Source organism: Anolis carolinensis, chromosome 5, assembly GCF_035594765.1.
Source record: "Anolis carolinensis isolate JA03-04 chromosome 5, rAnoCar3.1.pri, whole genome shotgun sequence".
In the NCBI taxonomy this organism is placed as follows: domain Eukaryota; kingdom Metazoa; phylum Chordata; class Lepidosauria; order Squamata; family Dactyloidae; genus Anolis; species Anolis carolinensis.
This window is the reverse complement of record NC_085845.1, coordinates 31,834,442-31,861,903: the sequence shown is the minus strand read 5'-3', so window position 1 is coordinate 31,861,903 and position 27,462 is coordinate 31,834,442. Positions and strand designations below refer to the sequence as shown.

The window sequence follows — 27,462 nt, the reverse complement described above, 5'->3', positions numbered from 1 at the left end:
ATTATGTATACTGGAACTCAATTGACAGACCCAGTCTTTTAAACTTGTACACGCCTATCTATATTTTATAAATGCATTTTATGAATGTTATATGTAAGTTAATTTTTTAACTGATTTATAGTGTATTGTACTGTTTTTATATGTCTGTTTTATTGTAAGCCGCCCTGAGTCCCCTGTTGGGTGAGAAGGGCGGGATATAAATATTGTAATAAATAAATAAATAAATAGACATGGAAATGTTTGTGCTTACAATAGATGTTTAAAAGTTGAAACTATTACATTTTTTCCAATCCAGCTTCCAGCTTATAATGAGCTCTCTGAGCTCCTGTAATGCTTTCTGAAATTATTTAGAGCATCCAAGCAAGAAAATCAACCAGTAAGACTGGAAAAGAAAGGGAAGGATCTAATGCAGTAGTTCTCAACCTGTGGGTCTCCAGATATTTTGCCCTCAATTTCCAGAAATCCTAACAGCTGGTAAACTGGCTGGGATTTCTGGGAGTTGTAGGCCAAAATACCTGGAGATCCACAGGTTGAGAACCACTGATCGAATGTATATATGAGTGTTTTATTCATAGGTTAGCATCTTCTTCTCTTTTAAAGTCCAGCAATCCCTCCCTGCAACCAAATAGCTCTCAAAGGTCTCGAACAGCTCTGGGAGAAAAGCAGGCAATCACACAAGCAAACAAATAAATAAATGTAATAGCATGTCCCATGTTTTAATACACCCTATCATCCTTAAAATGGGTCCATGAAAAGAGTTCCTTACCAAGTGCCTGAAAAATATGAATGTGTTCTGTGAATCCTATTCGCTGCCCATTCCTGGACAACTGTAAAAGGAACACAGAAATGTTATTTTCTGGTTCACCCAGTATGGAAAAATCACCACCAAATCAAGTACCATAGCCTGATTGCTATAGACCTTCTCTTTCCCCACTTGTAGGTTCATGAATGTTTGAAGCATACTACTTTGTTTTCCTGCGCTATTGCCACTTTTTCAGAGCCTTGATGAATAGGCCATGTACATATGGTCTGGAAATAAATTGCATTTTTCATTAAAATCTTTGAATTTCATGATGGAAGAATTACCTTGAGTTCCGTGATGATACAATTAATTAATCATTCACAGACACCCGACCCAGAGTGCTGCATTTCAAAATGCATTCAGAAGCTATAATTGTAACACAAATTAGCTAAACAGAGAGATGTGTGCAAATTAGCTCTAGTTTCCATGGTATTTCCATATCTTCCTGCACTATCTATGGAACACAGGAAAAAGAAATATCCAATTAGTCACATCTATACATGTGTGTAAAAGAGTAATCTGCTAAATTTAGCACCTGGGCCCAAGGAGCAGTCTGTTAATAGGAAACCCTATCCTTTTCTACAGAAAAAGGGAGAAAGTGGAGAGACCACTCAGATAGCTGTAATTTATAAGATGTACGTGACAGCCTTTGAAATAAGGATCAAGATCCCACAGTGAGGAGGCAGCCAGTAAAAGTTTCCTCAGTGGGGACAGATAATGTTCTAAGCTACCAGGTAGATGAACTACACACTGAAGCATTGGATAAAATGTAGTTGGGATTAGGAGAAACAATATGAATTTCAGACTGAGTTTTTATATCCCCTTTCCATTCTCACAGTAGGGATGGAAGAATATTTGGAAATATGTTTTTCATATTTGTCAGAAAATCCTACAGAGGAGAATCTTGGACTGAGGAGAATCTTCACAGTGAAAGATACATTCAATGTAAAATTCACACATGGTGTTTTCCCACAGAAAACAGCACTGGCTGCAAAGAAAATAAAGCTATTTTCTGCATAGAAAATGCTGAGAGGGGGTACACAAAAATGTTGTGCAGAATATGTAGTGAAAAGACAACTGCTAAATTTGTCAAAGATTCCTTCCAAAACAGAAATTAACCAAGAATAACATACCTACTTTACAGATCTCTTAGCTTTAGTCCCAGACTGACCCAACCCAACTAGAATGTGATATGCACAGTGTGGTGGCAGTGACTTTTATCTTAGTAGGCCCCCAATATAATTAGTTATTTATTAATACAAGTCAGGTTCTCAAGTCATCAGAAGGTGGTATGCATCACAATATGTTAAAAAAAATAACAGTCATGTTATTGATTATGCTCACCTCACTTTTTTCTTGATAAGAAATATGTGATTAGTTTTTCTTAGCTCAATTAATCTGACATCTCTCTTCTGCACTTTTGCCAACTATTCCTCATGCAAAGAAGGGATTCTGGTTCACCGGGGTATTGATCCACAGAGACCTTTAGGTCAGGAGCAAAGCCTCTTTAATTACTTTGGCTGGCTTCTTTTTTACAGTGTCTTGGGGATTCCAGCTCCCACATTTGAGTGCTGTTACCACTTACATTTTAAGAACTGTTTTCCCTGCCAGAGTAATAACATCCAACCCAGCCTGCCTTGTCTCTACCTGGCATAGATGGGAAAAAAGGAAGTGAGAAGAAGCTATTCCTTTTGCTTCTCTAAGGATTTGATAACCTCTTCACTCTCCTTAGCTAGAGGTGTTTTGACCTTTAATTAAAAGGCAAATTTGTTGTCTTCCATTCAGAAGACAGCAAATAATGATCTCATTAAAATGAGGTTAGTGTTCAGGCCTTAGAGCAATAAGAGCTGAAGTCTCATTAGTAGCTAACAATCCAGAACACAGCACATAAATAAAGCTAATATGGCAGAGCAAAATGCCTTGGTGCATTAAATTTGAGCAGAATCAAATGTTTACAGTCAATGATGTCTGGGGCATGAAGTTTTAATGTACTTAATAAAGGAAAGCAAATTACTTCCTGTTAGCCATGAAATGTTCCCGTAGAACTAGCCCCCCACAAAAAGTTTATTATGCAAATGAAGGAGATAGCTGTAATTAACAAGGACATTGTGGGAAAATATCACTCTGACTTAATAGATGCAGCAATTATGAAGAATAAAGAAAGACAAGGCAACTCAAACCTACAAAACTTAATTACGCAGTTGCATTTAAAATCTAGCTGAATGGGAAGATGATGTAAATAAATAAAAAAGACTTTCACTATGAATACTAAATGGGAGAGTCAAACTCCTATGAACAATGCCAAGAAGCAATTGATATAATGAAACTCACAAATATCCTCGACAACTGAATTGCTTGATTTCATTACTTTTGCAATTACAAATCACAAAGCTAGACATTCTGATGTGAACCTTTATGATTGCAAAGATTCCTGACTGTAGGATAAAATAGTTTCATTATATATTTCATTGAGTAAAAGATACTATAACTGTATTGCATTCTACTTTGAGAGTGCTTAACGATATGGATTGCCTTAAGGTGAAAATTCTTCTTGAAAAGAAAAAGAAAACACCACTAATTACTGCAACTGGTTTTAAATAAAATACAAAGAATTTCCCATAGCTGTTATTGGTCACACAGCATTTTTTTTTCGCCATTGGCATCTCTTGTGGATTTCCAAATACCTCTATACAAACATGTATATTTATGTACTTTTGTTAGCCGCTGCCCTCTCTCCGGATTGGCTCTCCACCGCCGCCGGTTCCTTGCCTTTCCCTCTTCAGAGAATATTATTTTTATTATATTTCTCTACTTATTTTTAGGAAGTACTGAGAAACATACATGAGATTTTAGATTTTCACATTCTACACAAACAAACCTGAAGTTGGTCGAGGTCATTGCTTCTTTAGACCAGCCCCAGATTCCATGGATGTGATAATACACATTGCTCCCAAACCAGTTCATGGTCACCCTTCCCTTTGCTGTTGTTTGTCACTGCAGCAGTGACCACAGAGAGCTCCTGGTCATCGCCAGATACTTTTGCAGATGTTGGCCATGAGCTCTAGGGAACCACATGGCGGCTGCCATGGCAAAAAAGAACCAATGGCCCAAGTAACCGCCATCCCTTTTTACCTGTACCACAGGGGAGAACAGTACTGGCTCATGTGGACAGCTAGACCTGTTAGGATTAAAGCTTGCCCAGGTATCCACACCAACCCTGAAGGGCAGGAGAAACTGCAGAGCATTCCCTGACTTCTACTAATGAGGCATAAAATTGAGTTTACTGGTTTTATCCCACATTAAGGGCTGGAAGTCTCTGAATGTCATATGGGCATCCAGGAGAGACATCTGGCCCAAATCAGGGTTTCTATTGGAGTCTGTTCAGACCCAGCTATATAGGCATATGTGAACAACTTTAGCAATAAATCTGTAGTAATATCTTCTCAGCTTTTACACTGTCACCACTACTTTTGATATCGCTAGTTTGTTCTCATGAGATATAAACTGAGTATATACTGGAAAGTGGATACCTAAGTATACACCTAAAAGCTACTGTCCCATTCTACACATTTAGACTAAATCTCTTGGAGAGCATACATACGAATGTACTGAAAGTTATAAAAAAAAAATGAAATACAGTGATCATATCATTAAATTTAGTATATAAAATTAGTTTTCTGCATAAATCCTATCACCATGTCAAAATTCAGTTTTACTATAGTTTAAACCATGAGTGAGCAGAGCAGTAACTGACAAGCATTAGATGATATTTGTTAGCATTCTTAACTTTAAAACTTAACAACACTAGTTTAAAAATGAGGCATTTTTTCTAAATGCATACTATTTCTTATTTGTTTCAGGCCTTACTAGAGACTCAAATTTTACTTCGCACTCAGGTTGCAAATTTTACCTTCAACCTTGGATTTTCAGGAAAGTTTTACCATACAGGTAAGGAGGAATTCTATAGTTTCAGGTAGCAATTTAGTGGGGGAAAGATTTTAAAGCACAATTTTCATAGTATAATCTATAAATGGCAATATAATCCACTATATGTATCTGAAAATTATGTTATAAAAATATTTAAAATTAAAGTTCAGATTTGTCTTTCCAAATTTTAGTTTAGATAGAACTAATTAGAATTTGGAGTTTACCATAAACTACATTTACATTCCAGAACAAGGTTTCACCATTTCACAGATTTAATATCATTGCCCAATGGGCTTAACAAAAACGTTGAGTAAAAATGCTACTCTTACTCCCAACTTGAGTAAATCCATAACATTTACCTACATGTTTACTCACCACTTAGCATCTGAATTAATAGACCTACTCTAGTCAGAATTTACCACTAGGAGGGAGGCTTTTGTTTTTGATTGGCATGGCCATTTTGTCTCATGACAGTCATGGGAGGCATTGGTAACTGACTCTTTTGGAGTGGTGAAAGTCAAACTCATGTCATGATTTCAAAAGCAGTTAGTCGGATATTGAAATATAAGTCGCCTTCTGTCCAAGGAGAATTCTTAGATGTGCTATTTTGCTATTATTTAAAAATGTACATGTTTCGTATTTTAGAATCCAACTCAAAATTTTCATATGCAGACATAGGGATTTCCAACTTTCTAAAATATTTCGGTTTAACGAAACTAATGAAGCAGTAGTAAATTAGAGGATTTGCTCCAAAAGCTTACGAAGATAAAAAATATACAGTGCAAAATAATTCTGGTTATTTTCTCAAGCAGATAATGTCAGCTGAAAGATTATAAAAGAAGTAGACAAGAAAAGGCAGAGTTAACACCATCTTTGGCTTCCCCATCCTATCAAGTAGAATAAAAGGCATAATATTGGAAACCAAGCGCTCCGAACTGTCTTAAGTAGGAATCATAGCTATGTGATTCACACCCCATTATGACTTCACACAATTATGAGTTGGGCATTATGGAGCGGTGTGGTTTTTGGAAGTGTACTGCTCTGCCCAGGGGAGAAAGATGTGGATTAAAGGAATTAAAATTAAATGAAAAGAAGATTACTCCACCTTTTGAGTTCTGAGTAATTAATTGATTTTTACTCCTCCACTGATTCTCCAGATTAGCATAACCTGCTTCCAATCACATCTTTTGGATTTACTATCTCTGACGGCACTCTTTCGTAAACCTCCTAAACTTTATTTTTTGCTGCCTTTTCCCTGGCTAGATATCTTCCTCATTAAGAGTCAGTTTTAAGGGTTAGTAGAGATTAAAAGCAGCAAAGTGCATTGCACTCTTAAATTTCCTTCTCCAAGCTGTAGTAGCTTCCTTACTGGACTGTTAATATTGCTGCAGTACAACCACAGAATGTTCAATGGGGATCCCTGTCAAGCTAAAAAAAGCTGATGCATTAGGGGTGTGCATAGTGCAAAAAAAAAACTACTTCATTTCTTTTTATGAAACTCGTGTTACCCCTGTTTTGATTCTAAAGTGTTTTGAAAAATTCCTAAGGAGTCTGGGCCGTATCTAATATGAAGTGATGAGAATTTTTTTTGTTATTGTTATTTAAAAAACCTACAAAAGCAAAGCTATACCTGATAGAAGAGGAGGCCCCATGGGGGCTTGGAGCAGCTGTTCTCCCTTTGCTGCCCAGTCTTATGCAAGCAGGCCCTGCTGTGTGCTGGGCCTGGGAAGAGCTACAGGCCTAAAGGGGGAAGAGGCCTCTGGCAGAAGAGTTTCATATCCTGCACCTAGCAGAAGAGGATCTCTCTCTCTCTCTCTCTCTCTCTCTCTTTCTCTCTCTCTTTCTCTCTCTCTCTCTCTCTCTCTCTCTCTCCATTGGCCTCCCCCTCGATCAACTCCTGGGAAGCCCCACCAAAGGCCGAAAGCCCTCCCCTATCAGGGACGGAGGGATGGAGGGACAGAGGGACGAAGGGACGGGCCTGTTTCCAGCTCTCACCAGAGCTTCCTACTCCGCCAGGCAAGTGACTTACCATGAGGGGGAGGCCAACAGAGAGTGGTTTGGTGCTCCAGTTAGGAATCTGGCTGCCGATCTCTGAACCAGTTGAAGTTTCTGAACGATCTTCAAAGACAGCCCCATGTAGAGAGTGTTACAGTAGTCCAGATGGAATGTGACTAAGGTGTGGATTATCATAGCCAGATCTGGCTTCTCAGGGTATGGGTGCAATTGGTGCACAAGTTTTAGTTGTGCAAAGGCACTCCTGGCCACCACTGACACCTGAGGTTTCAGGGTCAGCGATGAATACAGTATTACCCCCAAACTGCAAGCATGTGTGTACACATCAGCAAGATCCAACATGGTCTTTTTTCCTTGGGTTCATCAAAAAGCAGTTTCATACCCTACCTACCTGTACCCCAAGAAGCTGCAATTGGGAAATTCACTGACTGGGAAATCCATTGAAAAGGGATGCCGTATTAGGTGCATAAAAGAAAGCATTCTGATAATGTGAAGCCTCTGGCTTCTACATTATGCTTGTACAGTGTAAATTTATTCTCACAGAATTACACACAGGGTTGGTCTATCCAGCTAACTGACAACATTTTACAATCAACTGTGTCTCTGCCAATGTGCCCACCCATTGTCCTATTGTGCACCATAACTGTGTTTGCAACCCCAGTGAATCAAATGGTGAAAGGAGTGTTTTTCTGTTAAATAACACACAATGTGTTTCATGTTAAAAGTCTACTAATGAAGGAATATAAAACTCTGAGACTTGCCAGTGATTTTACAAATACACCCACTAAAAAAGCTCCTAGGGTAAAGCAATACCCACTACAACATGGAGGAGGTCATTTTGCCAATTTCTCAAAACACATTTGTGTTTGTGCCCATATAAATGATTGTAGAGTTCTGTTTTTTAAAAGTGAATGAAAGATTTTGCTATATACAGCTGCTGAATTCTGATTTGCAAATTTTATATTATTTGTGCTGCTCCTGTCTATCACTGTGCCTTGTGGGAATTCACTGATAAAATTCATATTGCATACAAACTGTTTAATTTTTGTATTTCCCAGTTGTTCTGAACATTATTGATACTGATTTGTGACGGTGCCAAGATTGAGATAGTGGGTATATGGCTACAGCTGTGTATTCCCTAATGATTTATAAGGCTCACAAAAATAGCACAAAACTACTTAATGTGTCAGAGCATGTCAATGCCTTCCATCAAGGGACTTGCTGTACTGTGTACTCAGTCAGGCATCCTAGATTCGAAGTGAGCCCTACTTTTAAAGTTGGTATGGTTGTTTTGTCACTTTAGCTTAGAGGTAGCATGCAAAAGTATTCCCTCTGGAAGCATTCACTTTATTGACTAATTATAAATAAAACATGCAGAGGTATTCTTTAATTACCATAAATGTGGCTTGTTTACTCACGGAGGCTTTTATTGTGAGATGCTGAACAAGTTTTATTGGCACATGGAAATTATTGACTTGTTTCTTTGTGCACAATTCTCTTTTACATCTCTAAACTTAAGTTGAATTGCGGATCCTAGAAAGGAAAAGAAAACTATGAAAAATCATCAAGATGTTTGTGGCTGACTTAGATTTGGACTTCCTATAATTATTTCACTGTATTCTGTTAGTCTGTCACTATTACATGGATAGTCTTTTTTCAGCTGGAATAGCACAATGTTCTGTTCTGCATCACAGACTGACAAACATTTATCTGCTACCTACTTTAAGTGCCTCCACTGTTGCTGACTTCTTAAGTCAGAGGTGTGTCTACACTAACTGTTAAAGCCAGGGCCAATCCAGAGCATTGCCTCCTTCCTTCATCATCATCATATAGATACATGCATTGTAGAACTGTAGGAAATTTATATGTGAGCTATAGTTGCCAGGACCACAGTATCATATGCCCTAACCTCACAACCTCTGAGGATGCCTGCCATAGATGTGGGCGAAACGTCAGGAGAGAATGCTTCTGGAACATGGCCACACAGCCCGAAAGACATACAACAACCCTGTGATCCCGGCCATGAAAGCCTTCGACAACACATATGCCCTAATATTTCAAAAAAGGTGGCAGGTGCTTGTGATCTCACAAAGATTAATCAAGCAAGGGTTGGAGGGAGGGACTCAACACTTCCTCCAGGTGGGCTGCTTCTGGAAGCAGACACAACAGAAATTTGGGTAAATGGACATAACATGACAACCAAAGAAACACATGCTTTTATTTGATGCCTTTGCAGCTGGCAAAATATGCCAAGCAGAAGCAATTACTACAATTCCTGCAATGACTCAAACCCCACACAGTTTTACCTATAGGATACGTGAGTTGTGGTCCCCCCCCCCCCAAGGCTCTACACAAGTGCTGGGGCTTCTAAAAAGTTCAGCCCTATATCAACAAGCAACAAGACAATTCATGAGTAATATACTTTTCCTGTGTCTTTCTTGAAACTCCATTGTGATGGACTATGGGAAGGGTCAGAATGTCTGCCACTGTCAACCACTTGTTCCCAAATCTACTTGACCCAGCACAATGCTAGAGCTATAATGCCTCCTGTACAGGAAAGAGGTGGCTAGTTGGAAACAAATTAAGATGGATGAGATGAACAGCAGGCATTAGATGGGTGGGCAGGCCCAGGGGGCACACACATGAGGGAACATCAAGGTGGCCTTGTGGCAGAGGGTATGAAAGAAATGGCAGAGTGAGAGAGCTCCCTGTTATGGGTCTGGACCTTCCAACCTTTTTCTAATGTCCAAAGTAAAAGTCTCTTGCTTGCACCTATGTATCTCCAAGTGGTCATGCCAAGGCTGACCCAAGCCCCTGAGTCAGGTGTGGTTGGAGTTACAGGCATGATAGGTTGCAGTGCAGGCAAACCTTGACTCTCTTTCCCTAGTCACTTTTCTTTGCTCCTTGCTTTTTGGTACACTGATGTGTTGGGAAGTGCAACATACTTATAAATAAGCCAGTGAATACTAGTGCCAGCTGGGAAAAGGTTGAGATTAGGTGCCCAGACTTTAAAGCTACTTCATTAAAATAATCAAATTTTGCTATGGTGAGTTTAAAGATGGTAATTTAAATTACTTATGTGAGCTCCATTCTGTGTACTTTGTATAAAAAATGGGCTGTTAATGTAGAGGATGCTGGACTACATACTTCTAAACCGGATGTCTCAGGGGTCCTAATGCATCAGAACATGGTGGCATGAGAAAGATATGTAAAAAGAGCCAAGTGAAGAGACTCCAGTTTGAGAAAGTTTTGACATTGCCTGAAAACACTGTGTGGATTTTAATTAAAAATTCAATTACATTTATTGCATTTTTACTGATGTAGTATTCTTTCTTCATTTTGTAGGAACCATTGAAGAAGATGAAGGTGATGACTTGCTGTTAACTTCTGTGGATGAATTCTGGTGGTTTCCTCATATGTGGAGCCACATGCAGCCTCATCTCTTCCATAATGAGTCATCTCTGGTGGAACAGATGATTCTCAACAAAGAATTTGCACTAGTGAGTATTTGCACGACCCAAGCATTGTGAAAATGAAAGTTGTACATTCCCTTGTTAGTTTTGCTCACCCCTATTATCTGAAATACCTAAATTCCATTCCTAAATGCTCAATTGAAGTATTAAGTTACTGCAGTGCTAGAAATTTGGAAGGGGGATAAAATGTCATTTGAGGGCAGAAGTCTTTTGTGAAGGAACAATGCCCTCACCCCTGCACACCTCTAGCTCCATCTACAACTATTGTCTGACTGCCCTTCAAATAAATACTTGTTCTTTGTAAAGCTAGACAAATGTTGACATTATATTCCTACCACTATAAGTTAACTTTAGTTGTAGCTTTTAAAAAGACATCTGTTTCATATACACACACAGTTACATTTTCTGTGCATATACACTATATTTACTGTCACTTTTAGTTGAGTATTAAACACAGTGCCCCAAAGGAGTTGTTAAATATTATAAAATACCTTTTCAACATAGTAAAAAATGAGAAAAAGAGGCACTATTGTGAAAAATTTATCTTCCTGACAGAATAGACTCCCTGATGTTTAATATGAAGGTTGAGTCCATGAACTCAGAGTAATCTTGCATATTTTTTCAGTTCCTGATGCTTTCCTTTATTTCTAGCTGCAAGCTTGTCATGAACTCAAGCTCTGCTTTGCAAATAGTGTTTGATTATGAAGCAAGTATACTTAAGGAACAATCCAAACAATTAGTGCTGAATAGTATTTCTATGTTCTCTGTATCTTTCCCATACACACCACTATCATTAACTCACAATGATAGACATCAGAAGATGTCTCTGTAGATTATCAATATGAAACTTTCTCCATACTGTAAACATATAACTTTTTGATATCATTTCTACTAATATCAAATTAAAACATTTTCAAAAAAAGCTTGTAAACATTACATTTTGTGCAGTGACTCCAAGAATCCCTCTTCCGTTATGTGCATAGACCAATTTTCAATTTCCACTTTAGACACACTTCCTTTTTTGGATAGGTGTAAATTCCAGAAGGGTTTTCACAACTGATTCTGCTGTTTTTATTGATTAATTGCTTTATGTGTTCATTTTTATCCTGAATTTTTTACACTTACATTTTTACATTTTATTCCAATTATTACATTTTATTTCTTTTATATCTTTTTTTCATGGTGAACAATTGTAATAATTTATTTAAAAGTACAGTAGAGTCTCACTTATCCAACATAAACGGCCCGACAGAACGTTGGATAAGCAAAAATGTTGGATAATGAGGGATTAAGGAAAAGCCTATTAAATGTCAAGTTATGTTATGATTTTACAAATTAAGTACCAAAATATATTTTACAAAAACCAACAGAAAAAAGCAGGTCAATACATGGTAACGCTATGTAGTAATTACTGTGTGTATGAATTTAGTACCGAAACATCAAAATGTATTGAAAACATTGACTACTAAAATATTGACTACTAAAAGGCAGATTGTGTTGGATAATACAGAACATTGGATAAGTGAAGGTTGGATAAGCGAGACTCTACTGTAGTATGTGTGTTTGTCTATCATCCTACCAAGACCTTCCAAACTCATTGTTTCTTAGTGAGAATACTCCTAGTAATCTTAGGTTCCTGGTTTAGAGTGTGAAATTACTCTTATGCCAGTTTACCTCAGTAACTTAGGTCTACTTTAGATCACACACTTTCTATATCTTTTTTGAAGTAAGCACTGCATTCTCACATGACATGGTGTTTGTGTAGTAAAAAGAATATTACTGAGAATTAGTATGGTGTAGTGGTTTACACTGGACACTGGACTATGGCTTTGGAGAATAGAAAAATAAGAAACTGCTACGAACTAGTATAGACAGATTTCCCTTTCCCTACTTGTGGTCATTCATAATGAAGATTGCACTGTCATGCTATGACCAGAAGAACAATTCCAAGACAGGAAGCATTCCTGAACTTGGAGAACTTGAGGGTGGAGCTAGAGCGAGCATCCTCTCTTAACATATATTGTGATGAGGGAGAAAGCAATTCACAAAGGAAAAGCTAGTTTTGAGGTGCCAAACTAGCAGGCAATATCTTTTAGGTATAGAACATATCAGAGAATTATCCACAGGAGCCATCAATCTGTTTTTGATCTGCTAGTTCTGAAGGGAATGACAGACATGGAAAAGACAGAGGCTTAGCAGCTATCTCTTTGCTACTCTGCGAAATTGCCTCAGCTGTAAGCTGAAAAACTATGAATAAAAACACCCTTCCATCAACAATGTCAACTTAATTAAATGCAAATATCAAGAACTTCATCAAATATAAGGCAAGTAAATTACTTTGCACCAATATCTGCCTAAACTACGTTCTCCCCACTCATTTTTTAAATATTAGAAATGGAATTCTTTCCGTTCAGATGGTCAGAAAAGGTAAAGTTTGCTTCCAGTTAAAAACAATTTATTGTTACTAATTGGATTATATTTTAAATTGCAAAGACTGTGACAATTATGACATTTCTTGCCAGCAAGTAGCATTATTATCTTCACTGGACTAAACTTTTTCAATTATTTCAAGAGCAACTAATTTATGGCTGCTGTTTTTTTGAGAAGGCTGTTATTAACCCATTCTAACCTTGGATTTTGTTTTGGTGCTGCTGACCCAAAGCTTGAGGTTTTGTAGAAATAATTGGATCTTGAAAAGAAACTCTATCAAATGGAGAATTGAAACAAAATTTAACAACCACAAAATCAACTCCAGAAAAACAAGAAGCATACCAGGGACTACTAGATGAATCATATCAAGTTGATTAAGGATTACCAGATGAATACCAGATTGATCAAGGATTACTGGAATAATTGAAAGTTCATAAAGAAGAGCCTGCGTTCGAACAACCAGGTTCCCAAAAAGAAATTATATACACAACTACATAAATGTGGATACAAATTCACCTTCATAATTAGGATAAACAAATAATCTTATACAATATCAAGAGAGAAAAATGGTCTACAAGTTTCACCAAGAGAGATAGACAAAATATGTAAAAGGACAAGAATTTGTACAGAGGATACCTGAATGGGTGTTTTGAGCCCATTTTTCGATGGAAAAAGCATATGAAAATTAAAGAGACATATTGTTACCTGAAGAATAACTTGTCTTGCAAGAATGACATTGACTCTAGACTGGATAAATTGAATCAAATACTCTGGAAGAACTAAAATAAACTAATAAACTCTTTTCTATGGAAGTGTCGCAGCTATCAAACTGGGGTTCCAAACATTCAACCCCTTCTGCGGAAGTTGCACCCTTCATCCAAGGAGAACCCCCAAAACAAACTGTCTAGTAAAGAAAGATTTATATGAAAAATATACAAACATAACAGTCCTTGGCTTTTATCAGCAGCTTTCAAATGACGAAACAAAATGTTCTTCTCTTCAAGCTCCAACCTTTCAAACTCTCTGGTTTCCAGACTCTCAGTCTTCAAACTCTCTGGTTTCCACTCCAACAGCTTTCCAACAGCATCACCTTCACAATCACATTCACATTCGCTAACTCAAGATTTACTCAGTCTCTATTAATAGCACTCAGTCTTTAGCAGGTGTCTTGATTGCTTCTGGTCAAACATGAATAGGACATGATTCTTACAAACACTTATCCATTTTCACATAAGAAATGACCTAAATAATATAAAACTCTGACAGGAAGGAGATGGATCGATGGAATAAATAAAAGGAAATGAAATATAATATACAAAATTACAAAAATTAAAAAGCTTAAACTGTTTGTATTAATATTATCTATGGACAGGTGGAACATTTAAAATAAATGGGAAATATAGATACTCTATTGAAAAATCTGGAATACAATGAGATTTAATTAGTTTAAATGATAAAATTGGGAAAGAATTAAAGAAAATTTAAACTGTAGTATAATTTCTGGGCAAGTGGAATAATTATTGAATGGGAAATAAAGCAATATAATAAGATATTTTATTTTAAAACATTGGAACACAACAAGATCATGTTTGATCAAAAAGGCAAAATCAGAGAAATAAGATATTATTAATTTAATTTAAAGGGGATAAAATTGGGGGTGCTATTAAGATAATTTAAAGATGAATTTATTAAAATGAATAAAATTTGAAAATTTAGCTAAATCGATAAACTGTTGAAATGAATATTACTCATGGTTGTGTATTAATATTAAATATGGTGTTTTATGTTTAGCAGAAGTTGAATCAAAGAAAAAAAAGTATATGTAATAATTTAATAGTTGCTTTCACTTGATGAGGTGAAAGTCCATTTTGATTTTAATGTTCTTGTGTTTTGTTGTTGTTTTTGTATTTTTGTTCCATGTAGGTAGGGATGAGGGGAGGATTGTGAGTTGGGTTATGGTGGGACTTTTAGATTTTGAGTTTATGTGTGGTGTTTTTCTTGTTGTTATTATCTCTTTAGTATATAATAAATTGAAAAATATATCCCAAAAAAGGGAAGCATTCTTCAACTCTGTGAGATTTGTGACTGAAGATATGAAAATACTTAGGATCATATTCCTAATATACCCTCTTAGAACAAAATCTGGCATCTTCCATTTTCAGTGCATAGAATCTCCACTCATTGGATACATCATTAATGGTTCCTTTTGTAAGACCCCAGTAAAATAGCATTTCTTACTGAAATTGATGTCAGATCACTGCCATAAAAAGGATAGAGGGCATGCTTCTAATAGCTCTCTAAATGGATCCTTCCTGAGAATCGCCACAACCATCCATGCTGTATGAAGATGTTTTTGACACACACTGTGTAATTGTAAGCATACAACTCACCAGATGGAAAGTAATAACATTCAGTATGGGAGCAAAATAATATTTACACTTACCATCACCGGCAGGGGTAGTATTTGGCCTGTGGTGCAGCCTCACTTTTCGGTCAAATGGTTACCGTTTCAGAAACTCTAGTCTCTGCAGTGTGTCTTCCAAATCAGGAGACAAGTGAATGCTAGAATGCAATAACAGTAGGAAATGATTTGTCTCTGTCAATCAAAATATATCAGTGCTATTCTACCTGGATTTGCAAGCGTCTGCTTAAAGCAACATACTAGTAATATACACACAGTTGGGACAATATTTGTAGTCTTCTTCTTTTAACAATAACATTGTCCTCAATTTGTTTGCACCAGACATTAATATACTTGTGATCTCACACACAAAAACAACTATATTTGCTAAGATAGTGGCAAGAAGATAACACATGATAGAAGAAGTTTGGAAAAACCATACTTGCAACTACAGCATTGAAAGTAAACAAGGCCATAAATTTACGCAACTATGCAGAGTTGGCAGGGCACAAGGCACAGATCCAGCATGTTGCCATATGATCAAACCCAACCTCATGACATGATGCCAAGAAACCACCAAGTGATGTCAGCAAAGAAAGCCACCTAGGTGCACCTGGGGGTGAAGGAGGTCCATGCCCCTGAAAGGGGCCTAATCCTGGGTATCATTATTGTCAAAGTCCCTTGAGAGTCCCCCAAGGCAGTTTTTTCCCTGAAAGAACCAGATTTTACTCCATGCCACACTGACACTGCTCCTAAGTTGTAACAAAATAAAGAAGAAGCAATATTGGATAGAGAGAGTATGGGTAGTGGAGAAAGCAGTGAAAATCCAACTGCCTGAAGGAGCTTGGAGCTACGGATAAGAACTTCCTAAGCAGAGTGAATCCAGGCCTTCAACTCAGGAAGAGTTCAGATAATCTCCCAGCCATTGATTGCTTGCCTCTTCCTGAATCTACAAAATACTGTGAGGGCTACTGGGGAAAATGCAATTCCCTGGGGAAGAAAATGGTGACTCCTTGTTATGTCACATTGACTACCACTGCTTGCAAATGTTCCTCCAATTAGGTCTGGATCTTTTGCATCTTTACAATGTAAGGAATGTCAACATAGTTGACATTTTGAGGGCTTGGTTTGTAAAGATCTGGCAGTGTTGATTCCATTTCATTTTTCAGAAGCCCACCAGTATGTTCAGCCCATCTAAGTACATTGTTATGCAACAAGATTTTCCCCTTCTTGTCTAGAAATTGTTTGATAATAAAAACAACACTACTTTGTTTCTCATCAAGATTTTTAAAAAATTTTGAGACAATTCCTGTATAGTATTGGTATTTTTACATTTTAAGAAACATAGCACACAGAAAAGGCACTCCAATATTTTGAGTGGGGTTCTGTTTTTTAAACAAAGGAAATAAGCATAGAGATTCCAGAGATTTCCCTTCCTATGGACCCCAGTGGATACTAAAATCCATGGATACTCAAGTCCCATTATATACAATGGTATGACCAGAAAAGTATTCCTCAAAATAGCATAACCTGGTTTTGCTTTTAGGAAAGCACTATCCATTTTAAAGCCATGGATGGTGCAATCTGTGGATACAGAATCCATGGATACCCTGTTTTAAGATCTTAGTGAAACTGGACAGCTCCCAACTGAAACATCCTCTGTCTTTGTTAGGCATATTAATACCGTGTTTCCCCGAAAATAAGACCTCCCCAAAGAATAAGACCTAGCAGGGGTTTGGGGGGATTTCCAAATATAAGGCCTCCCCTGAAAGTAAGACCTAGCAACTAAGGCTTCCATTGGGAAGCATGGCTGCAGGGCTAAAGCAGCACTCCTCATACACACCGGAGGGAGGGAGGGAGGGAGAGAAAGTGCTTGCTGGCCTTGCCTTGCCTGCCCTCCAGCCTCCGTGGCTGCTGCTGCGCTGCCGTTTCTTCCTCCGGAGACAAGGCCATGCTTCCTGGCCATGCTCGCTTCGCCCCCAAGGCTTCTGATTGGCTCCTGGAGCCAGGGCAAGGGAAGGAGGGAGGGAAGGAAGAGGGCTTTCCACTCGTCCTGCTTTTTCAGTTTCTTAAAGGTACAGGACGCATTGGGATTCTCCTCTCATCCTTATTCCTATCCTATGCCATGAAACTGATTATTTTATACTATTATTCTATTGCCATATTATTATCATCATATTCTGTTACTATTATTATATCCCATTATTATATTATCCTATTAATATATTTTATATCATTATATTATATTTTTCTATTATTATTATATCATTATATTATTATTCTATTATTCTATTATATTTTCATATTATTATATTATTATTCTGTTATTATTATATTCCATTTTATATTATCCTATTAATATATTTTATATCATTATATTCTATACTATTATTCAATTATATTATCATATTATTATTTTATCATTATTAGCATATTCTTTTATTATTATATTCCATTTTATATTATCCTATTAATATATTTTATATCATTCTATTCCATTCTATTATTCTATTATATTATCCTATTATTATTATATTATTATGCTATTCTGTTATTATATCCCATTATTATATTATCCTATTAATACCATATTATTATCATATTCTATTATTATTATATCCTATTATTATATTATCTAATTAATATATTGTATATCATTATATTATTATTATATTATCATATTATTATTATAGTATATTATATTATTCATCATTCATGGCTACATTGAAACTAGAATAGAGAGAAATCAGCGTGGAAACCTTGTGAAACCGAAATTGCAAGAGGTACCATAGATTGTTGAACATGGAAATAATGGTAGTAACAAGAAATTCTTGATAGGATTCACAGTTTGCCTGGTTATGCTGGTTTGTGATGACAATTACTTTACAGTATATAATAAATGTTCATTTTGTTGTTCAACAATAAATGTGAGCTCTTCTTCATGAAAAAATAAGACTTCCCCTGAAAATAAGACATAGTGCATCTTTGAGAGCAAAAATTAATATAAGACCCTGTCTTATTTTCAGGGAAACAGGGTAGGTATGGCAGAATATGTATTGATTGAATGACTTTTCCTATTTTTCTGTTTTGTTGATAGCTTTTTGTTATGGCCAGTGGCTGAAACAAACTGAATTGAGCTCTATAGAGGAGCCTTTGGCAGTATTCTGAATCAATGTTTCCCATCAATTCATTGCACCTTCTTTTTAATCTTATCTGGAGCCACAGACCTCATTCTCTAATGAGTCTGGCCTCATGCTCTGATCCTCCAAATTACCCTTGAAGATACCCAGGAGCCTACATTTCCAAAATAGCAATTGCTAAACTGAAAGGCATGTCAGAAAGTGATAGCTGAAGTGAGAGAGAGAAGGAAAGGGAGATGCTTCTGGTTAAATATTGACAAAGCTAATTTTTAACTTGAAAACAGATTGGGCTAACATCTGAACTTACTCCAAGATTGTTTGTACCATGCTCTACAAAGAAAATTGGTATCTTTAACGTGCCATTTTAGTATTGCTTTTTCAGTAGCCATGGTTTATCACACTGTACTTACAACAGTATAAAATTTCTTGCAAACATTTGTTGCTAAGAGGGTCATAATTCTGGATGCTAAGCTAAAATGATGCTTGCAAAAGGTAAGCTAAGCAGATGCTGGGGTACATATTTAAAGCTACTGTATTTACATCTGGGGTGAGAACTTTCCCACCACCATTTCCCCAGGATAATTTCTTTAACTCTGGTACAGTGTTCCCTCACTACTTTGTGGTTCACTTTTCGCGGATTCGCTGTTTCGTTGTTTTTCAATAAACTTTAAAATACTATTATAAATAATAAAAAATTCAATTTACAGCCTACGGAAGGGAGGAAAGAGGAGCGAAAGGGAGAGAAAATGCGCCCAAGCGGCAACGGGAGGACAAGGAAGCAATTTATCAATACACGATTGGTTGATAAAGACTTAAAATAGTGTATAACTACTAAAATAATGTATAAATATTAAAATAAATATAGCATCCCTACTTCGTGAATTTTCACTTATTGCGGGTGGTCCTGGAACCTAACCCCAGCAATAAGTGAGGAAACATTGTAATGCTGTATATTTGTGGGATTCCATTGAATGGGGTGAACTGTGCTGCACAAAAGAGAAGGAGTCTATATCAGTTGAAGCCATATTCTGTGAGTGAACACTTTCAACCATAGAAAAGTAGACCCTAGACCCAAATCATGTGTATTTATCATTGGTGTAAAAACTTAAGACATATCTACCTCCAATATGTAAATTTGTTTATAACAGGCAAACACCATAGACAAGACCAAGAATTTAACATCTGAATTAACCTCTCTTTCCTGAAACACAAATTGCAACATGGACAAGATGTTTAATGAATGAGTTGACCTCCTAGGCCACCAAACAGATGTTTGAGTGCACATTATAAAACCTCTTGCCGAGGGGTTGCTGATATTTTCTCTACCACCAGGCTGTTTTCTCTGAATTATTATGGTGAAACCTGAAAGAAGCAATTCCTGGAAAGATATTTGATCCTGGGCTATCTCAAGAAATTAGGCTGTAAGAATTCTGAGATGGGTTTCTTAAGAAATTCTGGGATGTTGGAGAATTGAAAATGGAGAGGAGAGAAGAAAAGACTGAGGAAACTACAAAGAGAGGGAATTAAAAAACTGTAGAGAAGATAAGAGCAGTATTTAGCCCTCCTTCAGTGACATTTTTCAGCAGCAGCACAGACTGAGAATGAGGCCTAGAATGACTCTTTAACAGCAAATCTAAGGGCCTCTAATTATTTTCTGGCTGGTCATATAGAGTAGATACGTTAATTGCTTTTTTCCCCTAACAGAACAATTATCTATGAATCTGTAGATTTGCCAGCACAACTCTGTGGTCAATGTCTGACAGAGGTTGGCCATAAGGTTGTACTGGAAGGTCTAGAGATTCCTAGAGAAACCATACTAATCTATTAAGTAATCTGCAAATAATCATATTAATTCAGAAGCAATCAAATCCATAAGGGTTTACCCCACAAATGTGGGGAACCAAATGTGTATATTCTCCCTCTCTCTTTTTTTACCCACATAGAAACACATACACACATATACACTGTTTTAGTCACACTACCTTGTCGCATGGTCGCCAAAAAAGGCAAACGTTGCTTCGCTTCGCTGCAGGGCAATGGGGAAGCCACCATCCCTTGCTCTGCATCACTTTGCTCCTCTGATCCCATAAAGGGAAGCATGGTGCACGTGGCTTCATCCCATTAAAATCAATGGCAACATGGGAAGCTTCCCATGTTGCCATGGCAGCGGCAGTGCACCATTTCTGTTCTTCTTCACCCACGGAGCCGGCATAACGTTGTATGATGGTAGCTTGATGGCTCCATGGGTGACCAGGGATAAATCGGCATATGCTGCTAATTTTAGCCTCATTTGACAAGGTCGTAATATATCAAGAGCAAAATGATGGGAAATTCCTCCATATCTTTCAAAATAGAAAGATGCTTATGGAAATAAGAGCTTTACCCTGTACTCTTATTTGCCTTGCATGATCTCTAGGTGCCAACCCTCTTTCTTATAACTATGCATAATGAGGTCATCCTTGAAAAACATTTGGTGGATAAGTATTGATTTTTGTCCCTATTGATTTGAGTTAAAAGTGGATCGTGCCCAGAATTTAGACATGCCAAAAGTTCCAACACCACTACTAACAGTTTACTCAGAAAAAAATTGTAGTCTTCAACTGAGCACAGCAGGATAAAAATGTAATACCTTGAAATACTAAAATTGACAACTGGATGGATTGTTAGTATATTCCACAAAGCAAAAAATTCACCTGACCCCCATCCCCTCCCCAAAGAAAGCTAATGTTACAAAAATAAAATAATTCATTAAGCTGACATAAGGTGAAAAAATAATCTCCTAGGGAAAGTCTCAGTCTGCCTGAACAATAATCCTAGAGAAAAAAAAATGTCCCAGCACTAAAAGTAGATAAGAGCTTATGTAAATGTTTTAATTCAGCAAGGTGACAGTTTAGAAAGTGCTAAGAACCAACATATAACCTCTGTCTTCTTATGACAAGACCTAAAGCAATTCAGCAGGGATATAGCCTTCTTTGTATAGCCTTGTTATGTCAACAGAGGACAAAAACTATTTTATTTCACTTAAATTTGTGGAATCAGAGGGCTTGCTGTGCTGAAACAGACAGCAGTCACAACAGAAAGGGGCTTTTTGGGAAGATGTGGCTGTTCCATAAAGATATATGCCAGTACAGGTCCATTCTGGAATGCAGTGCCTCAGTATGCTGTCCAAATGGTAATGGTTGATAAGGAACTTGAAGAACACTGATCTCCCAAATGTTTATGATTTTTCAAAAATGTAGCTTTCTACTAGAGGTTGACTAGATACCTCTTCAAAGAGATTTTTTTTCACACATTTGAATTTCACAATTTTTCTATGTTATAATCAAACACAGAAATTAATGCATCACACCTACTAATGAGTAAAACTATTGGTTCCACTTTGTCTCATCTTCCAGGAGGCAAGGGGATAGGTGGGAAAGGCTCATTTGTCAACTGCTGTTAGCTTTTTATGGGTACTCACCTCCTTCTATCATTTCCTACCAGCCACTGTATGGTTGTGTCTCCAGGGAGGACAGCTAAACAATGCTCATCCATCATTTGTTGTGTTATCCATCTTCCTCCTAACTCAGTTGGCACTATCCTCTCCCACTGCTCACTATATGAAGGAACAGAGGGATAACTGAAGGTTTATCTATCAACAGTTATCATTACTATCAGCAAATGATCCCGAGAACCCTCAGGGAGTTAGTGTGGAATATAAATAAATTATTATTATTATTATTATTATTATTATTATTATTATTATTATCCTCTTCCCTTCTCTTTCCTCCCCATCTATATAGTTGTGCTGGCAAGAGGGGAAAAGGAAATAGATGAGTGAGTCTTGTCTGTCAGTGGCTATCATAGCTATCACCAGGGGATCCTACTTGCTTGACTGTTTTCTCAGCTGAACCATGGCTCTCCACCTAGCCCCCACACAGTGAGGCAGGAAAAAGATGGGTGGGAGGGGGACTTTTTGAAATATTCACAATATGTCTCCTCCTTGCAGGAACATTTAGAGCTGCACCATTTTTGAAAATATTTCCTCCTGTAAGAAGAAATTTGTCTAAATTACTCTTCTCCTTTGTGGGAGTGAATAATTTAAACAAGCAAATCCCTACCGTGCATAGAATTGTAGTCTTTGATTAAAGTGTGTTCTGGTAGTAATCTTTCAATTAAGGCTAAGTAATAATAGTTAAAGCAAGGGTAGGCAACATCTGACCTTCTTTCACCTCTCATACTGACCAGGACTTGAAAAGAGTTGGATTCCAACAACACTGGAGAGTGACAAGTTGCCTATTCTTGGTCTATAAATATATGTACACTTATATTGAAATTAGTTCCACTGCACTTGGGATTTTTTTCTTCCCAAAGATAAAAACAGGGACAATGTTCTATCAGAAAATAGGGACGTTTTTTATTAGGCATTAGCAATTGAAGCACATTGAATGCTTTTGTTTTGAAAAGCATCACTTGCTGGTTTTTTGCTTCCTTGTTTGTTTGTTTTGCAGACCACACCACAATTAAAAATGCAGGAGGATATCAGGCTTATTTTTTATGCTCCACTGACAAGCATATGCATTATAGCCCCACATTTTTTTCTTTTTTTGGTATTAATCCAGAGTGCTGATTTGCCAATTTTGCTCTGACTTTATTCTTGTACTGCCATTTTTTGCTCCATCTCTAGTTTCCTCTGGAGGATGAAAGGTGTCAATTTTCTTCCATTATGAATGGGCTTACTGGACATACTTGATAGTAAAAGAAAGGGAAGGAAAACATTCTATGCATTACTGTGTAATATTTTCCATGAATGGGTACTGAAACTGAATACTATTTTCACGTGGAGTCCAGACTAGATTTGGTTTAAATCAAGCTCAGGATTTAAGCTGCCAATAAAATATAGGCATATGGGCAAATTAATGTGTTTTCCACCATCTCTTACTTACATGGTCCATAGCAATTTTTGGCATTACTAATTAGGGATGTACATTTTTTGCTCATTGCATTCTCACATGTGAGAATAACAACAAGAAAAAATTGTTTGCATCTGGGCAAGATAATGAGGAATTTTTTGAGCATGATTTTTTTATTATTTACTGCACTTATACCCCGCCCTTCTCAGGGCAGCTTACAAACTATGGCAATAATTCAATGCCAGATTCAGACAACAACAATAACAGTAAAACACAGTATTAAAAACTGTAAAAATATATACCTATCCATTATAAATAATCGTTCAAATGATTAAGTAATAATGAGCTTCCCAACAGCTGCTGGATAGTCTTGGGTGATGCTCTATCCTCCAATACATCTGACTATTTGATCAGGGGGGGTGTTAAAATTGCCCTTTCACACTCCTGGCAGGATAGTAGTTGTCATGCCTCCACAAGATTTCTCACTTTTTACTCCTGTTAAGCCCTCATTTAGTTAGAGGACATTAATGTTTTATATATAGTTTGTGGGGTTAGTCAAGATAGCCTCTTCCTCCTCATGTTTGAAACCTCCCTCACGCTGTCCCTTTAAGACTCCTCTCATGGGTGGAGCCTCAGCCAAAACCCTTCTGTCTCCTTGAGGAGTCAGGCAGTGTAGTATTAGAAGTAAGGAAGGTGGAAGAACCACAAAATAGAACATCACATCAAAGCCACACAAGTCAGTCACATTGAAGCCACACCAGTCATAGAAATGACATCAAGGCTACGTAAAACTAAAGACCTAAAGTAAAGCCATGTTGGAGATATAACAGATCGAGATCCAATTGAAACCATATTAAAATGACATCCAGTCAGAACTGTAGTTATTTCAAAGACTTTAACTCCCCTCACAAAGACTATCAATAAAACTCTTGAGGAGAGAAAGTTTGAGATCTCTTATTTAATAAATTGTTGTTTTTACTTCAAATCTGTAGCATTCAATCTGTTCCCTGCATCACAGATGCCTTCCAAATAAATAGTTAGTGTGAGGGCAAAACAGTAGTCATCACCATCTTGGATCTCCATATAAAGAAATGTTCAGTCCATGAAAACTTCTCTTTTTGGGGGGGATTGTGAAAATGATCATATAATTTGTATAGCAGGACTGTTTGAAGGGCCCCAATTGTTCATTCAGTCTCCTGTCCTGAAATGCTAAGACCATCAAGGTGACACTGTTTAAATAAAACTGTACTATTTCCTTTTTGCAAGAAGATCTATAACAGAACATTTTTACATTAGCCTATCACCAAGTCTAACACCCAAAGTGCTAAGAATGAACCAGTCACTTTGAAGAGACAAATGTTACACTTTCAGCACTTGTGAAACTGTAGGAGACTGTGACTTTGACTTAGAACAGAACTTGGGCAATGTACCATTTGAAAATTCTACTGAAGATGGATCACTTAGTGTAAAAATATTGCCTTTGGCTTTAGGGGGGAGAGGAACTATAGTGATTTATTTTCTTTTTAAAAAATTATTAATTGTAGCCACAAGTTGAGTAATACAAATCTCAATTATGAAATTCCACTTACATTTTCACTCAATATAATGTATCTTATTTACTTAACCTTACCAATCTCAGTTCCATCCTTATCAACCACTTGTGTCTAACAGTTTTTCTTTTCCTCCCCTTTCACCCCCACCAACTAGGAACAGTTGTATCTTCAAGTATTATTTGAATTGATCGATTGTGAAGAGAGTGTGAATTGGTTCCTTATATTTTCTTTTTCCTTTTACTCTAGCTATCAGAGTTCCCCATTTCAAGTCCCAATTCTTCTTACAACCTGTTCTGTATTTCATCCCCCTTTCAAAAATATAATCCTGGAGCATACAGTCTGCTAAATATTTAAAGCATTTTTAAAATTCCAATTTTTCCAGTCCAAGGTTACAGTTTCTTGGGCCGCTTCTATCATATGTTTTCTGATATATGTCCATTTGTTAGTGCGGCTCTTGACCTCAGTTTTATGAATAAAAATGCCCTTTTATTCAACTCTAATTTTTGCCCTAATAGTTCTTCCATCTCTTTCTTTATTTTATTATTTTTTTTTATCTTTTCACAGTCCCACCACATATGCATAAAAGAGCCATTTTTGCTGCATTTGTGCCAACACAGTTTGGACAATGATTTAGTTATATGAGCTTATTTAAGTGGGGTTCTGTACCATTTGGTCAATATTTTCTGTTGTGTTTCTCTGGTCCTAATATGTTTAATTTTCTTAATTGAATTAATCCAGTGCTCAATGTCTGACTCATTGCAGTTTAAATCCTCTTTCCATATCTCAACTAAGGTTTGTTTCAGTTTATATTGTTTTTTCAACTATTTTCTTATAAATGAAACCCATCAAGCCTTTCTCCTTCTCTAATTTCCATTTTAATATCTGGTCAAAATCTGTTTCTGGACTTTCCTTTCTCCTCCACTCTATAATCCAGTGTTTCAAACTATTCCATAGCAGCCAATTGCTTTGTCCACATTTGTCTTTTATCATATCCCAATCTTTAACCTGTACCATTTGTGTTTAAGAGGTCACCAATCAACCTCATTCCACTTTGCTTTAAATTTTTTGTCATTTTGCTGAATATCTGTTCATTTTTATTATCTAATATCCCTATTGGGAGAATATATATATTATTGGGAATTTATTTTGCCAGTTTTTCCAACACTCCATGGAGGAGATAATTAGACCCTCTTCAATTTCTTTTATAACCTTACTGTCTAACCTACTCTTCAGACACAGACAGTGGTTCCAACCATTTATTGTTTTCTTGATTCTGGCCCATCTTTTTGAATCATCAATATCTAACTCTATCAATCTCGTTAATAGCCAGGCCTCAAAATAACTATGTAAACTAGGTAGTCCCCATCCTCCATTGATTGATTATCAAATATCTGTTGCTTGTTTTACATTTTCTATATGGAGTATAAAGCTTTTAAAAAAAGCTCACAAATTTGTTATATATTGAATATCCTCTCCAGCAACTATAAGAGGAAAAGGATATTAAATTTCCTTTCAATAATATGTTACCTTCTCTCTACTGCCTTTGATTTTATCCTGCTGACATTAACCAATATATAAATGGAGTTGTTTTGTTTGTTCAGTCAGTTAAGGATCTATTTCTTCCCTATAAAAACCTTGTTGCAGAGTCCTGTGAATCTTCAACATGTATCTTACAACTCAGAGAGTATGGCAACTATTTTAATTGCCAATTTCAAGATAACTTGTAATTAACACCTTTTCTGCTTGACAACTTTTCCCCACTTTTCCCCACAAAGAAAGAGAAATATAGACATTACCACTGCCAATAATGTGTTTGTTTGCTTCTACTTTAGATATATCAGCTTTCTACTATTCACCATTACTATTGTGTTGGTTATTAGGTAAAGGTAAAGGTTTCCACCTGACATTAAGTCGAGTCATGTCCAACTCTAGTGGTTGGTGCTCATCTCCATTTCTAAGCTGAAGAGCCAGCATTGTCCGTACACACCTCCAAGGTGATGTGGTTGGCATGACGGCATGTAGTGCCGTTACCTTCCTGTTGGAGCGATACCTATTGATCTACTCATATTTGCATGTTTTCGAACTGCTAGGTTGGCAGAAGCTGGGGACAAAAGCGGGAGCTCACCCCACTTCCTGGATTTGAACTGCCGACCTTTCAGTCAGCAAGTTCAGCTGCTCAGCAGTTTAATCCACTGAACCACCAGGGGCTCTGGGTTGGTTATTATACTTGCGTAAACAAGTGTACCACATTGAATACAACAATTTCCTGCCACTAATAGCCAAGAATGAAGGGACAGATGAGGGATCTCTTTCTCTTTGTCTATTTTAGCCTGCCTCATAAATGTATTGTGCTAAATTCTCACTGAACCCTTTCACAATACACAATTTTTACTCTATCACTGATCACAACAACTTTCATCCTATTACTTCACCAGCAAAGTGAATTGTTAACTGCTTCTTTGCAGTTAGAGAAAGAGAAAAGGGGGGAAAGAATAGAAAGGAATAGTGTTTTCCCACTGTTATCTGTTTGCTCCTGCTTGACTTGGCCGACTCAAGCTGAGATGACCAAAGTGAATGGAAGTTTTGATGATGTTATTTCAATTTGCCATGGACAGCAGGGATATGTGGATCTTGTATTGCTCATTTTCCCTTTTGTTGAATTTTCCTGGTTAGGAAGCTGCATGAAGATCACATTTGGCTCCCAGCACCATATTTGTTGCTTTACTTCCATTTGAAAGCAGATAATATACAGAACTGGAGATGGGGAGGTACACAGATTCACTATATTTTCATATTGAAAGATTTCATACTTTCCCAAATACGCTTAGTTC

The 27,462-nt window shown here is 36.9% G+C and overlaps 1 protein-coding gene and 1 long non-coding RNA gene across 3 annotated transcripts in view; one reads left to right on the top strand and one right to left on the bottom strand.

Moving 5' to 3' along the window:
- LOC134299728 (uncharacterized) overlaps window positions 1-15,210 on the bottom strand; it is a 118,882-nt gene extending 103,672 nt beyond the window's left edge. Inside the window, exon 1 of the long non-coding RNA XR_010006973.1 lies at window positions 15,089-15,210. This is a non-coding gene — a long non-coding RNA (uncharacterized LOC134299728). The remainder of the gene's footprint in view (window positions 1-15,088) is intronic.
- ndst4 (N-deacetylase and N-sulfotransferase 4) overlaps window positions 1-27,462 on the top strand; it is a 149,355-nt gene that overhangs the window by 54,621 nt on the left and 67,272 nt on the right. For both annotated transcript variants that reach the window (XM_016994116.2, XM_062983498.1), the window contains exons 3-4: window positions 4,663-4,750; window positions 10,088-10,242. In XM_016994116.2, the coding sequence (XP_016849605.1) occupies window positions 4,663-4,750; window positions 10,088-10,242 (243 nt within the window). The remainder of the gene's footprint in view (window positions 1-4,662; window positions 4,751-10,087; window positions 10,243-27,462) is intronic.